The sequence below is a fragment of the Alternaria conjuncta genome, assembly GCF_024043145.1.
Source record: "Alternaria conjuncta strain BMP 0040 chromosome Unknown scaffold_1, whole genome shotgun sequence".
Classification (NCBI taxonomy): domain Eukaryota; kingdom Fungi; phylum Ascomycota; class Dothideomycetes; order Pleosporales; family Pleosporaceae; genus Alternaria; species Alternaria conjuncta.
In genome coordinates this window covers 656,726-669,862 of record NW_026250090.1, presented here as the reverse complement: position 1 = coordinate 669,862, position 13,137 = coordinate 656,726, and the positions used below count along the sequence as shown (strand labels likewise).

The 13,137-nt window shown below is 53.0% G+C and overlaps 4 protein-coding genes across 4 annotated transcripts; all 4 read right to left on the bottom strand.

The window, feature by feature from the left end:
• Positions 1–131: 131 nt before the first annotated feature.
• J4E85_000232 (uncharacterized protein) lies at positions 132–1,319 on the bottom strand (the record flags this gene model as incomplete). Its single annotated transcript, XM_051464525.1, has 3 exons — positions 132–783; positions 840–989; positions 1,180–1,319. 3 exons carry the CDS (start codon positions 1,317–1,319, stop codon positions 132–134), a joined length of 942 nt encoding a protein of 313 aa, XP_051331046.1.
• Positions 1,320–2,864: 1,545 nt separating this feature from the next.
• On the bottom strand, positions 2,865–6,223 carry J4E85_000231 (uncharacterized protein; the record flags this gene model as incomplete). The annotated part of the gene is made up of 4 exons (XM_051464524.1): positions 2,865–3,500; positions 3,554–5,609; positions 5,660–5,925; positions 5,975–6,223. The coding sequence occupies 4 exons, from the start codon at positions 6,221–6,223 to the stop codon at positions 2,865–2,867; spliced, it is 3,207 nt and encodes a 1,068-aa protein (XP_051331045.1).
• A 1,261-nt stretch (positions 6,224–7,484) lies between these two features.
• Positions 7,485–9,077, bottom strand: J4E85_000230 (uncharacterized protein; the record flags this gene model as incomplete). Its single annotated transcript, XM_051464523.1, has 1 exon — positions 7,485–9,077. One exon carries the CDS (start codon positions 9,075–9,077, stop codon positions 7,485–7,487), a length of 1,593 nt encoding a protein of 530 aa, XP_051331044.1.
• A 494-nt stretch (positions 9,078–9,571) lies between these two features.
• Positions 9,572–12,921, bottom strand: J4E85_000229 (uncharacterized protein; the record flags this gene model as incomplete). Its single annotated transcript, XM_051464522.1, has 4 exons — positions 9,572–9,786; positions 9,840–11,185; positions 11,624–12,284; positions 12,333–12,921. 4 exons carry the CDS (start codon positions 12,919–12,921, stop codon positions 9,572–9,574), a joined length of 2,811 nt encoding a protein of 936 aa, XP_051331043.1.
• Positions 12,922–13,137: the final 216 nt, after the last annotated feature.

Genomic DNA, 13,137 nt, shown 5'->3' with positions numbered 1-13,137 from the left:
TCTCAACATGCCGAATTCGTCATACGAGATGGTTTGATTGAAGTGATTGCACTATTTCTGAAAGCTTTTGAATCAAAACTTCAAGAGAAAATACAATCACTCCAATCAAACCATCTTGTATCACGTACTGCTTACCGCCTCAAAAGTCTCTGCCACCTCGACCTAGACGGCTGATCTGACTGCTGCACGGCCGTATCCGCCGGACCCGCAGCCACAGTACCATTCGCATCCCCACTCTGCTCCCCCGTCTGAGGCGCACGATCCTGCAACTCCACCGCCGGCTGAGCCTGCGCTTGAGCCTGAGCATTCGTCCTCGCCTCAACAGCCTGCTGTCTCCTGATCCCACTTCCATGCAAGAAGTACTGCCAATTACTCATAGGCCGCGGCGTAGGTGTCTGATTCGCAGTCCCCGCTTCCAACGCCGCAGGCGTCGCATCGCCGCCTAGCGCAATCCTCTCTTCCTCGTCGTGCTGATCGAGCGCTTCTTTGCTCATGTACATGGAGCGGCAAATCGGGCAGCTTGTCTTGCGCAGGACGAACCAGGAGACGAGGCAGTCGGCGTGGAATTCGTGGCCGCAGACGACGAGCTTGAGGATGGTTTCGGAGTCGGGGCTAGTGGTTGGTGTTTGGTCGGCGGGATCGGATGATGAGGGCGAGGTTGAGGGATCTGTGGATTGGGGGAGCGAGGCGGGTAGGGCCGCGGCATCGGTTATGGGCGTTTCTGGTGAGAGTTTGGCGGGCTCGGGAGGGGCGGGGGCATGGAGGGTTGAGAGGCATATCGCGCTGAGACGGATGTTAGTTGAGAATCGGGATGAGTATGGCAGTTCTTCTAAACTTACCATTCTCTTTCGAGCACCGAACGTGTCTCTACTACCCCAAGCGCTCCCTCGTTGTCGTCGTCCGCGCCGTCACGATGTTGCGATGATGAAGATCCAGTAAGACTGACAACCTCGGTGACTTCATTCAACTTCTCCCTCGCTTCCGCACGTCTAAGCGCAGGCTTCTTTGCCTTTGGCAGTGGGCGACGCACTGGAACAGGAACAGCTTGTCGTTTTCTCCGAATGCAGAATATACACAAACTATATCAAGAACAATTAGCCCAATTCTTTCCCCAGCCATCCCAGTCTCATAGACCCCATCCCTTTCAAGAGTCCAAGTAGAATTCCGAACAAAACTTACAAAGGCGCCACAATAGCAACAACGAACACGGGAATCAAAAAACTAAACGCCGTAGGCGTCATCCCAGACTGGCCAACGGTATCGCGCCATTCGCGCGCTTCCAGACTGCGAACAAAACCGTGGCTCGAAACCGCAGGCATTGTTGTTTCCAGACTTTGGAGAATGCGGAATGCAGCGTTGGCTTGGTTCGACTGACGTGTGTGGGGGAAACGCAGCTCAAGCTTGGTAGCTGGGGGGGAAGGGATGCGTCTCGACCTCGACACTTCTGGTGCGGGGAAAGGCCAAACGTAGGCGTGGTGGGATCTGCGATGACGGGGGAACGACGGAAGAACAGCGCGGGTATACCGGCAAAACCAGCGAGGACGATTGCGCGTACAAATCGCACGTCCTTGCGTCTATCGTATGCGTCCGTCCGTGTCGTGATTTCGATGTGATGGAATGATGTGTTTCCGCGGCCGTACACAAGGTTTCAAGATCACGCAAACAAGATGTGCGTAGCGCTCACTTCTTAACACTTGTTAGCAACCCCCATCTTACCCCGGAGGCCCACTTACCCGAGCGCTGTCGCGCTTCCTATGACACCTGCACCCACGCGCTCAGCCTCCACAGCCACGTCTTTTTTCGCCACTTCTTGATTACAGCTCAAGGAAGCTTGGCTCGGCGTTCTAGATGCGTGATGGGGACGGCTGGAAAACGCCGAGCTGCAGCTTATCCATCCTTATCACGGTCCGATAGTCTTGTAGGATGTTGCATGTGTGTGAAGTGGTCGGGTTGGTTGGGCTGAACGCTGGTTTACAGCGTCAGCAATAGCGAACGATGATGAGCGCAGACACCAGGACAGCGGGAAACGGGAAAAAGCAACATCAAACAATAAACCCAATCGTTCCCAACATCGCTGCACCTGCCCTCAGAGTAATCCCATCTCCAACAAAGCCCCAGCCTGCGCTTCCCCAATACGCACGCCTCACGATCCCCCAGCCGCTCATCGGCACGACCTTTTTCGTCCAGCTCAGGCCATTTCCAAGACTACTGTAGTGACTGCATCCCTGGGCTGACGTACTCCACCAACGCGCTAAATCCTTGGTGCGGTCTAGGCGCCGAGGCAGGACGCACTGTCTCGGTCTTGGTGTGAGTGGAGCGGAAAGGTTTGGCATGGCATGGCGGAGTGGGCAGGCTGTGGGGATATTGTGGGTCGGGCGGGCTGCGTGGTGCGCAAGCCTCCGAACAGACTTTGAGGGAAGGACGCCTGGAGGACTGTAAGTGACTCGTGCCGGGGCGGATTTGTGGTCGCGCTCGTCTCGTGATAGTTTGACTGCAATTCCTTTGGATTATAGTTTGGGTGGTTGGGCTGGACTCGCGTCGAGGTGCATGTTAGGTGCTGCTGCAGTGACGATACGCTTGAAGATCTAATTGGATGTCAGTATCAAATGCAGGCAAATGTGAAAATGTAGATGTGGATGGTAAAACTTCGTTGTTCAGTTCGTTGTGGTATCTAGATTACTATGTACATGCTGTATGACTATAACAGCCTTTTCATCGCAGCCATGATGGCAAGAGGTATCGCGATCGCGTGCTATGCAAACAACTTCAAACGCCTTATCCAGGACCAAGCCTGGCCCTAAACATTAAGAGCTCTCAAAGAGATTACTCGAAAGATATCATACTTCTTCGTGTCATTTCTTTGCTCATGCACTCGACTTCTTCTCGCCATCCTCGCCGTCAGTGCTGATAGCTGTGCTGAGGTATCGCTCAAACACGCGCGACTCCAGGTCGACGGAGCCCCTCCTGGCAACGCCATTCTTAGCATCGCGCTTCCTGAAGTACACGCGCTTGCCCCACTTCCAGGACTCGATGCCGAGGAAGAACAGGAATGTAGCGACGAAGACGATCGCCCATTCCCAGCTGATACCCTTGTGCCTGAAGACGGTGTCGTTGATGACGGGAATGTACAGGACAGGGAAGATGGTGACGAAAGCGAAGACGATGGAGAAGAAGAGGAACTTGTTGCGCCAGACGTCAATGGCCCATTGCGTGAAGTACTTCTTGGAGTTGGGCTGCATCATGAAGAACGAGCGGCGCATGTCCAACATTTGCCATGCCAGGAAGACGGAGAACCAGGTAAGGCAGGCGAAAGTAGTCGCACGAGCGCGGAAGACGGTGTCGCAAGTGTCGTTGAACGATTCGTTGCAGCCGTTTCCGAGGTTGCCATCTCCGAAGCCAAACATGACCAGGGAGAACGCGCCGAGACAGAGAGCGGCAATCCAGAGACCGTAAACGAACATGTCGAGGATGACCTCGATGGTGAAAACACCGCGCTTGAGCTGCGATTTGTTAGCATAAATGCAAAGAGTCAGTCACAGCAAGGGAAACTTACATTTTGAGGTGGGCGAGTGAGAATGTCTGGTGCAGCGACCTCGAAACCGAGACCCATGTCGGGAAGAGAGGAGGTAATCATGATGATCCACATGACTTCGACGGGAGACACTGGGAAGACTGAGAGTCCGCTCTCATCCTTGAATGCGAGACCAATGAGCAGAACACAGGCTTGCGCAATGTTCTGAGCGAGTAGATGGAGAATGAACTTTTGGATATTGTCAAACATGCGGCGACCCTCCTCGATAGCGTTCAGGATAGAGGCGAAGTTGTCATCGGTCAAAACAATGTCGGAAGCGTCTTTGGCAACATCGGATCCAGTTCCCATACCGATACCAACATCTGAGCGCTTAAGGGACGGGGAGTCGTTCACACCGTCACCAGTCATACCAGTGAAGGCCTTGCGTCGGTGAAGGGCGTCGATCATGCGGACCTTGGTGTTCGGGGCGCAGCGGGCAATGACCAGAGGAAGTAGGGGAAGAGCGTCGATTTCGTCGTCGGAGAGCTTGTCGAACTGCGATGCAGTCATGACCATGGCATCTGCAGTTTCCTTGGGAAGAGTGTTCATGTTCGATGGCACAATACCGACTTCAATGGCGATTGCGCGAGCGGTACCAGGGTGGTCACCAGTGAGCATGTGGACTTCGATACCAGCTTTCTGGCACTGGCGAACGGAGCCAGCAGTCTCGGGACGGGGTGGGTCGTACAGTCCAACAAGACCGCGGAAGATCAAGCCATTCTCAATGCTCTCGCGGTCAAGGTCCTGACCCTTCTCAGGTGATGGGCCATCGTACTCCTTGCTTGCGAGCGCCAAAACACGCAGACCCATGGAAGCCAAGGACTCCATGTTAGCCAAGATCTCTTCGCGGTAGTCGTCGTCAAGGTCAACACCAGATTCGCTCTCATCGTTGAATACGCGAGTGCAGGAGTAAATGACGCGCTCGACAGCACCCTTGGTGAATACGTATTTCTTAGAGCTGGCGGCTTCCTCGAAGATGACGGACATCTTCTTGACATCGGAGTCGAATGGGAACTCAGCGAGCTGCTTCCAGGCAGGTGTGTCACCACCGGTGTGTTCGAGACGGTTCCACTTGAAGCGAGAGGCAAAGACTTGAATAGCGATTTCAGTTGGGTCACCTCGTGCGTTCCATTGACCTTCGTCAGTCTGGTGAACATGGGCCAAGTTGGCGAGCGAAGCAACCTTGAGGTAATCGACCAGGTGCTCGTTGTCCTGCAGAAGCTCCTCCCATGTCTCCGTCTTCTCGTCAACATCAGGGTCGATGTGGCGTGGCTGTTTGGGGTTGAACATCAGAGCGCCAACGGTGGGGTTGTGTGGCTCGTCGGACTGCCCAACCGAGTATGTGCCCTTAGCAGGGATCCATGCCTTCTTTGCAACCATCTTTCCTTGTGTGAGAGTACCAGTCTTGTCGGAGCAAATATCAGTGACACCACCAAGAGCCTCGAGCGACTTCAGGTTGCGAACAATGACGTGACGTTGCACCATGCGCTTTGTGCCGGCGGCCATTGTGATGGTCAAGACGACGGTAAGGGAGGCGGGAATCATACTGAGACCAGTGGCTACGGCGTAGATGATGACCTCGCTGTTGTTGGAGAAGCTGTTGGCGGCCAAAACGATGATTGCGCAGACGACGGCGACACCGAAAAGGAGGATGGCGAGACGAGCGAGCTTCTTCTGAAGGGGAGTACCGACGTTGACACCAAGGAAATGGCCGACGGCATCAGCGGCAGTCAGAGACCATGCTTGAGCGTAGCGATGGGGTTTGGCTTTGCCATCAGGCTTGCGCTTGACTTCGCGGACGCGCGAACCCTTCTGTCGAAGAGACATGGCGATGGAACCAATCTCAGTGTACATTCCAGTAGCAAAGACGACACCACGGGCGCGGCCCTTGGTAACGGTCGAGGAGCTGTAGGCGACATTGAGGCGGTCACCAGGGCCGGTGTCCTCGTCGAAAACGGCATCGCCGTCTTTGTTGACAGGGAGGGATTCGCCGGTAAGTAGAGCCTCGTCGGTTTCAAAGTTTAGGGCTTCAATGATACTGGAAGCGAGTCAGTGACGTACAAACTAGTTTAGCGCAATTCAACGTACCGGATGTCAGCAGGGACAGTGTCACCTGTCTTTAGCTCAATCAAATCACCGGGAACAACCTCAATGGTTGGCACAGTAACAGTCTTTCCGTCTCGCGCAGCGGTGGCTGTTGGCGAAGAGAGTGATCGAAGCGAGTCCATTGTCTTTTCAGCATTGAACTCTTGGACGAAACCGATGATAACGTTGAGCAGAATGATGGCGGTTACTACACCACCCTCAATCCACGATTGAATGGCGAAGGACACAGCCATTGCAGCGATCAAGATCTGTAATTTGTTAGGATTGTTACATTGTGTGCTCATTGAGGTAACATACCAATGTCATTGCGTTGGCGACCTGCCTTAGCAGAATCTTGCCTGGTGATACACCTCCATCGTCGCCCAGATCGTTGTTGCCGTACTTCTCATGTCTCGACTTTGCTTCCGCAGTAGTCAGACCGTCTTCGTCGTTACACTTGATTTCGGCGACGACGTCCTTCCATGGGAGGGCATGTGCGGGTTTGGAGAGAGGCTCGTTAGCCTGGCCGGACTTGTGGCCCTCGAGAGACGGTGCCTTCTTGCCCATAGTGAGTGATTTCTGGTGCTAAGAAGTGAATGGGATGCAGACAAAAGATCTAGATCCGGGGACATGGCAGACTTTAAACAAGCAAGTTGGCACGCGGGTGCACACACCATGAGAGCAGCCAAGAACCGTGCGATATCGAGAGCTTGGCGTGATGGTGACTATCTTGGGACCGGTGCAGGGAACGTCATCGTCGGTAACGGTCGGCACTCGTCAACAAAGAGATGCATGCATGTCCGCAAACGTTTGGTTGTCAGCCCTCTGGATATACTGGATGGCACATCTGACCCTGCCTGCCTTTTACCACACTGCACAACAGCATCATCGAGTAACGTTGAGACGATTGAGCGGCAGATGCCATCCCAAAGTGCTGTGAGTAGTGCCGGGCATGACGACAGCGGGGTTGGTAACACCCGTTCACCAGCACTGCGAGCGGGGATGAGTGAAAAGAGGTGGCGAGCTGTTCGGTCCCAGCCAAGCATCCCGCTCGCCTACGATCCGCCTAGCCGTGCTAATTTCTCGGCGCAGGCGTAATTGTGCCGACTTCCGTACCGAAGCCACAACACCAACGTCATTTTGCGCCAAATTCCAAGCACGCTGCCATCGACTACAGATGCTCAAGCCACTTACCTTCACGCACACCCTTGCGCCAAGCCTCGATTCTCTCGTATCGCTCCAGGCGCCCAACACCTTTCCGAGCGTCCTCCGTGGAACCTGCTGAGGTCGTCACGCCGCATGCTAACGGCGAAGCTTAACACCAACATGACAAGGCGTATTTCGCCTGGATATCCCCACTGAGACGGGCCCAAGCCAGCCTCTTGTCGCTCTTATCTGTCACCGGTGGCTTGACTGCAGCGCCGAGCTTTCCGTCGCGGGTCACGAGACTCAACAATCATTCCTGCAACAAGCACCAAGGTCCGCTTACTCCACACCTTCCATCTTGATTACGGAAGGTTCTAGTCGCAAGCTAGATCGGTCGTAATACTTGCGTCTATAACGTGCTCAGTTGCTTTGTCATGGTATCACAAAGGCAGAATCCGGTACACTGTGAGCACAATAACTTCAATTGCCGTCATGGGGATATCATATATGAGGGAAAATTTGCATCCATTTGACAGCCGTAATGGCCTCAACTCAACTACATGCGCATAAAAGTGGGCTTACCCCACTTCTACCACGATTCAGACAAGCACGCAAGCGATGGGTCTCTTGGAATATCCCACGCCTTGGCATGCCTCACGCCATTTCTCTGCCGCGGTCTAGTCTAAGCATCCCAGTCCTCCGAGCACCCATCGGAGAACCAAATTTTGTCGCTTATATCTCTGTCTAACATTTCAACGGCGATGCGCTCTTTCACAGCGCGACCCAGGCTCGTTACTACCTCATCTCCTTCAGCTGCAAGCGAGAAGCCGCCAGTGAGATGCTCAGCTACACTTTCGGTGGTATACATTCCGGGTCGGTACATATTGTTGAATCGGGGCTGGTATTGAGACAGCCTGGCGAATCGAACGCTTGTCAGGCAAGGAGACATCATCAACTGCTTGAAGATCGTAAACCAGGTTGCGTCTTTGAGCTCGACGAGTCCTGGTTTCAGCTTTCTTCCATTGACCTCTTGAACCACATCATCCTCGTCGGAATCAGAATCTTCGACATCCTCAAAGTCGGAGGGCTCAAACGCATCTTCGTCGTCATACCAACCATACAGATTCAAGCCACAAATGTGAAGGCTCTGCAGAGTTTTTCGGTGCTTGAACAGAAACCTCTTGAAAAGAGGTGATGCCATCGGACTACTACGGATGTCGAGGTGCGTGAGAGTAGGGAACTGGGTCCATCGAAGGAAGGTGGGCACATTCTCGTTACACAACGTAAGTGACCTGAGATTGCCGCTGACGGACTGCAGCAACGATGTGATCCAATGCTTCTCAAAGATTTCGAATGTGCGGATGAACTTCAAGTGTGTGACACGATGCTGCACACGTGTCCAATCGGAGCTCGATATATCGAACGGTCGTTCCTCGTAACCCAATCCCATCGTATGCAGTGCGACTTCCAGAGTCCAGTCTTTGCGATCTTCGATACCTCGCAGCGCCGAGAGCACTTTGGCGATGTGGCCATGCAGCTTACCGCCGCAGGCCTTTCCTTCATTGCGAAGCGCCCATTGAGGGCCAGCCCAATGTCCGTAGGCTCCCCAGCCCATTTCGCGGAGGATGCGCTTTGAGCCCCAAGCCTCAGTCCAGGCAGCAGCATCCTCGCTTTCATTCGGGTAAGGGTCTTTCAGGTAAGAGTCTTTCGGGTAAGAGTCAATGCGTATATGCTTCAAGGTTGGGAAACCTCGCAGTGCCGACTTCAACATCCCCACTGCTTCGTCGCTGGCATCAAACTCTTCCTGCTCTTCAACAAGCTTTGCATGCTTTGGCCCGTACGTCTTGGGCCAGTCTTCCTCCTGATCTTTAGACCTGCAATTCTTTAGCTTCCAGAAAGCCATGTATCCGTTCACGTGCTCAGGTCCGATAGCCACTTCTTCGACGTAATTTCTGAAAACAGGATCGGTGGAGATGCTCAGAAGGCATTGGAGACTGGCGCGGGACAGCATATGTTTTCGGGTAGTGAAACAGCGTTTTGTCCAGTCGTCATATGTCGTTTCTTTTATGCGCCGGCTCGTGGAGCGGAGATTGCACAGGTCGTCACCAGAAAGAATGGCCTTGCCCTTGGCATCTGTGCTTTGCGTTACTAATCTCATGAGCTCGACGGGTAGCGCTTCTAGGCCTGGCTTTGAAGACGTCGTAGCTGCTGTGGATATGTCGAGGGTCTTGAGCTCCTCGGAGAGAGCCTCTGGATCTTGCTGTGGAGACGCCATTGCTGTAGGTATATTGAGCTCCTTTAGTGGGTATGGATGGTTTGCGTCAAGTTCGTGGTTGTAGCAATCCAGTCGATGAACACTTTCTGTGGGCTGAAGGAAGAATCGGAAGAGCTTCGAGACTTAGACTTTGAAGGCTTTGAGGAAGGTACCAGCGGTGAGGGAACACTGCTGAAACATCGTATTGGCGCTGGAGCAATGTGAATGCAGCGATCTAACAGTCGCTTCTCCTCGCAATATGCTTGAGAGGCTGACTTCCGCAAAACTGACTGTGAAGCGATATATCACGAAACACCACATGTGCTTTTTCACATTGTGAAGTCTGGGATAGTGAAATGCCATATGCATGCATATGAGATACCCCAACTTCTCCCCTCAACATAGTAGCCATGTGTAAAAGCATCTTCAACGAGCGTTGTAACGCTTTCGATAGTCGTCGCCACCACTACTTGAGTGAAAGTCCAGGAACAATCAGATTGAGCCAACGCCTCCTTCTACCATGCTTGGAGCAGAGCAGTGGTTGCTTCCAACAAGATGTCTAGCTCGGAGGCAGTGAATGGCAAGATAGGGGAGTCTCCAGCATCAACATCCGCCACCACAGCATTAGGAGTGACTTCGACTACATCTGCGCTTTTCGGTTCTTCCTCGAGGATGACGCGGGAAGGATATAGCTCCGAGTTGTCACCAGGAGTGAGATTGAACACCGTGCCTGGACACACCATTAGTCAAGTCCATTCCGTGGCTGTCGCATCTAAAACTTACCGCGATAAGAAAGACCAAAAGTCCTGTCCATCCACGCAACTGCATCCCAAGTCCGAAGATCATAGTCATCCCATGCCTGATCCCAGCAGCACTCTGGAACATCAATACTCCACTCGATACCCATCGAGGGAAGGATATCCAGCGCGGGGTGCGGATAAGAGATGAATGCAAGGTCCTCGTATCCGGCTCCAACCCAACTCGAGCATGCAACACCAATGCGTTGTAACAGAGGAAGCTTATTCCGATAACAAGGCAAGGTCGTAAGCCACTCAAGGAATGTAAGCTCCGGAAAATGCACCTTCAGAGTCTCGAGGGTTGATGGCAGAATCTCATCCGCCGGCTGCAGAATATGCGACCATTCCGGATCAGCTCGTCCGAACAGGCATTGATAAGGTACCAAAAGATGCTTGAGCGCCTTGAACTTGAGGAAGCCATCTCCAGGTAGTACGTCGTCTAGAAAGTAGGTGTCGACCTCACCGCAGTGAGCAGATACGTCTAGTTCTAGTCTGGTCAAAACAGCTTCCACTGGCTGGAGCTTCCGCAGCAAGACATTGTAGCTACCCGGCGTACTGTTGTCGAGAGGGAAATCCTTGCGGTGTTCGGCTATTCCGTCGTCGACATCGTTGAAGGGCATGCGCAAAGTTTCCAAACAAGGAAAGTGTGCGAGAAAGGGAGACAAGGCGTCGTAGTAGGTACAAGCTGAGTTGAGAACGTCGGATTGTACTGGGACTTTGAGGAATTTGACAGCAGAATTAACTTCAGAAGAGGCCTCATCGGCCAAAATTTGGCTGGCACGAGTGAGAACAATCTCCTCCAGATATGGAAACTTGGCGAGTATCCAATGGAACTCAGTGCCTTGAAATTTGAGGCTTTGTAGCTTCTGTAGTCCAGGGAATGATTGGAGATGTGCTATGCGACTATCAAAATTGAGGAGTAGCCTGCTCAAGCAATCAGGAACGAGCATGGGCCTCCCACTGTCGTCTTCGTCGTACTTTGCAATCGACAAGCTAAGGTGTTTGAGCTCGGTCATTTGCCAGAAAAGAAGGGCACATGCGATGAAGACTTCTGGCCATCTTGCATGGATGATAGAAGGAAACATCGCACATTGTGGTACAACACCATACGCTGAGGTCTCGATACTTATTGGCCGATCAATGACTTTGATGTTGAGACTTTCGGTCTTTCTGGATAGATCAGGCCGCGACTGGATCGTCCGGTAGAATGGCCATAGATCTTGTGACTGAATGTCGTCGTCCTCAATGTGCCAGCCTAGGATCACGTCGCGATATAGCTTTCGTTCGACAAGCGCGCGCAGCTTGGGGCTTATACATGCGATGCTGGGGAGACTGCAGGGCGGGCAATGATGAATAACGGACTGAAGAAGCTCTGTGGGTAGTTTTCCCAAACGGCTGTTAGCAAATGGAAGAGCGCTGCCTGTAGCTTCGTGAGAACCTGGTGGTGAGGTAGTATCCATTGCCACAGGCGGCGTAGCCGTCTAATTTCCCGATGAGGTGGTGTCAGTGGCGACGAGCTCGATAAAGTAACGTACATAAATGAGAGGCAGTGAGTGAGATGAGAACGGCACTATCCCTTTTTGGACTAAGCGCGGTGCAGGTAAGAGAAAAGGCTGCTTCACCTTCACTTGCTTGATGTAGGCAACAATACACTGATCCCACTCAACATGCTGTATGATATAGAGATGAGCATTTGTGCATTGGCGAATCGAAGGCCGTCTATTCATGGACGTCCTGGAATCGTCCTGGCACCGCGACAGTGTGACCTACTCAGGCAATGCCCTTTCTTGTATGGCTTGATATAAACGCTGCTCCACAGCAGTGCTGTTAAAGAAAATTGCCGCGTCTTCGCGTGACCACGATACGTTCACAGACGCCGGAATCTGGTTAATAAACCATCTGGCAAAGCGCTCCAACCTCTCGTATTGAATCCGCTGTGCTTCCAAAGCTTTAGGATTCGTAGACCCCGCTGCAGTTGAGCGGTAGAATTCACTCTCCGTGAAGGTGATACTGATATGCTCAAGCTTGAGCATGTAGTATATGCGGCCCATGGGGTTCATCCATGATTCTGAGGGGTAGCACCCGCCGAATGGATCTTTACGGAACTGAAATTCCAGCTCTTTCAGAAGCTGCAGGATAGTCGGGTTTATTGTAGTTGACATGTGTAAACACTTGAGGCCGTGGCCATATTTTATTGCGCTTTCTTTGTCCATAAGGCCGGGTTCCACTTGAATGAACATTCTTCGGCTCCCGTAGAAGAGCTTCCTCACTTCATTGTGTATCTGCCTGTTGGTTCGCATGATGTTGAGGCGTGGACGCGTGACGTGTTGACGTGAAGGGTCAAGGACGATGCGAGGCCCCGGGGGAAGAAGGAACGAGTACGTGTGGAGGCGGAGCTCAGCGGGAAGTCGGAGGAAGGGAAAGGGTTTGGCTATTCCATATCAGCAGGGTCAGAGTATGTGGTCCCTTCTGTACATACCTCTTTCCTCAAGTATGGCAAAGGCGCTTTCGAGGTTGGTTTCGCAGGCAATGTCAATATCTCGCAGTAGGGGACGTATCTCTGAGAATATGGGTGGTGGCCCCGCCCATCCGGATAGCTTGTACTTGTTAGCATAGGGCCTGCCTTGCAGGACGTTCTTGTATGCTTCAGCATAAGCATCGGCAGTGGCGCGCGGCCCCGTGAGGCCTTTTACTACGAGGTAGAACCTCTCCGAGCCAGCGACGTAGACAGATCCTCCAGATGGGTTTGTTTGACAGGCATCGTCAATATTGGTAATATCATCTTCGCTAGGACTATCTGGCCGTATGCTCGATATGGCGCGATCGAGAGCTTGTAGCTTTAGCTTCAGATGGCCAGCATCTGCGAGAGAAAAGCGCTCCGTGTCAGTAGAGGGTTTAGGCAGAGTCGGCCGCACGATCTGTTGTCGGGCGTTCAGATCGTGAATGGTGCGAATGACCATGGTGTTGAGGGGTGGCGGTGTGGTGACGCCGTCGACGCGCGACGCGAATGGAAGAGCAGGTGGCTGCCCCGCGCGTTGGCCAGTGATGTAACTAGCCGCTCCGGCCATGCTGCGGCCCTGAAATCAGAAGCACATGCAAGACACCAGCGAGCCCATGCAATCCCATGTTTCTGACACCTGCCACCGCCCGATGACTGTATAACATGCCTCGTCCCGCCATTACCCTCTGAGCTACTCTCCATCGCCAACACGTTTCCTCGACGCGTCCATCTTCGCGTGCTTTGCCGATCGCCCCGCCCAAGGCCGCTGGCTCCACCCTTCCAA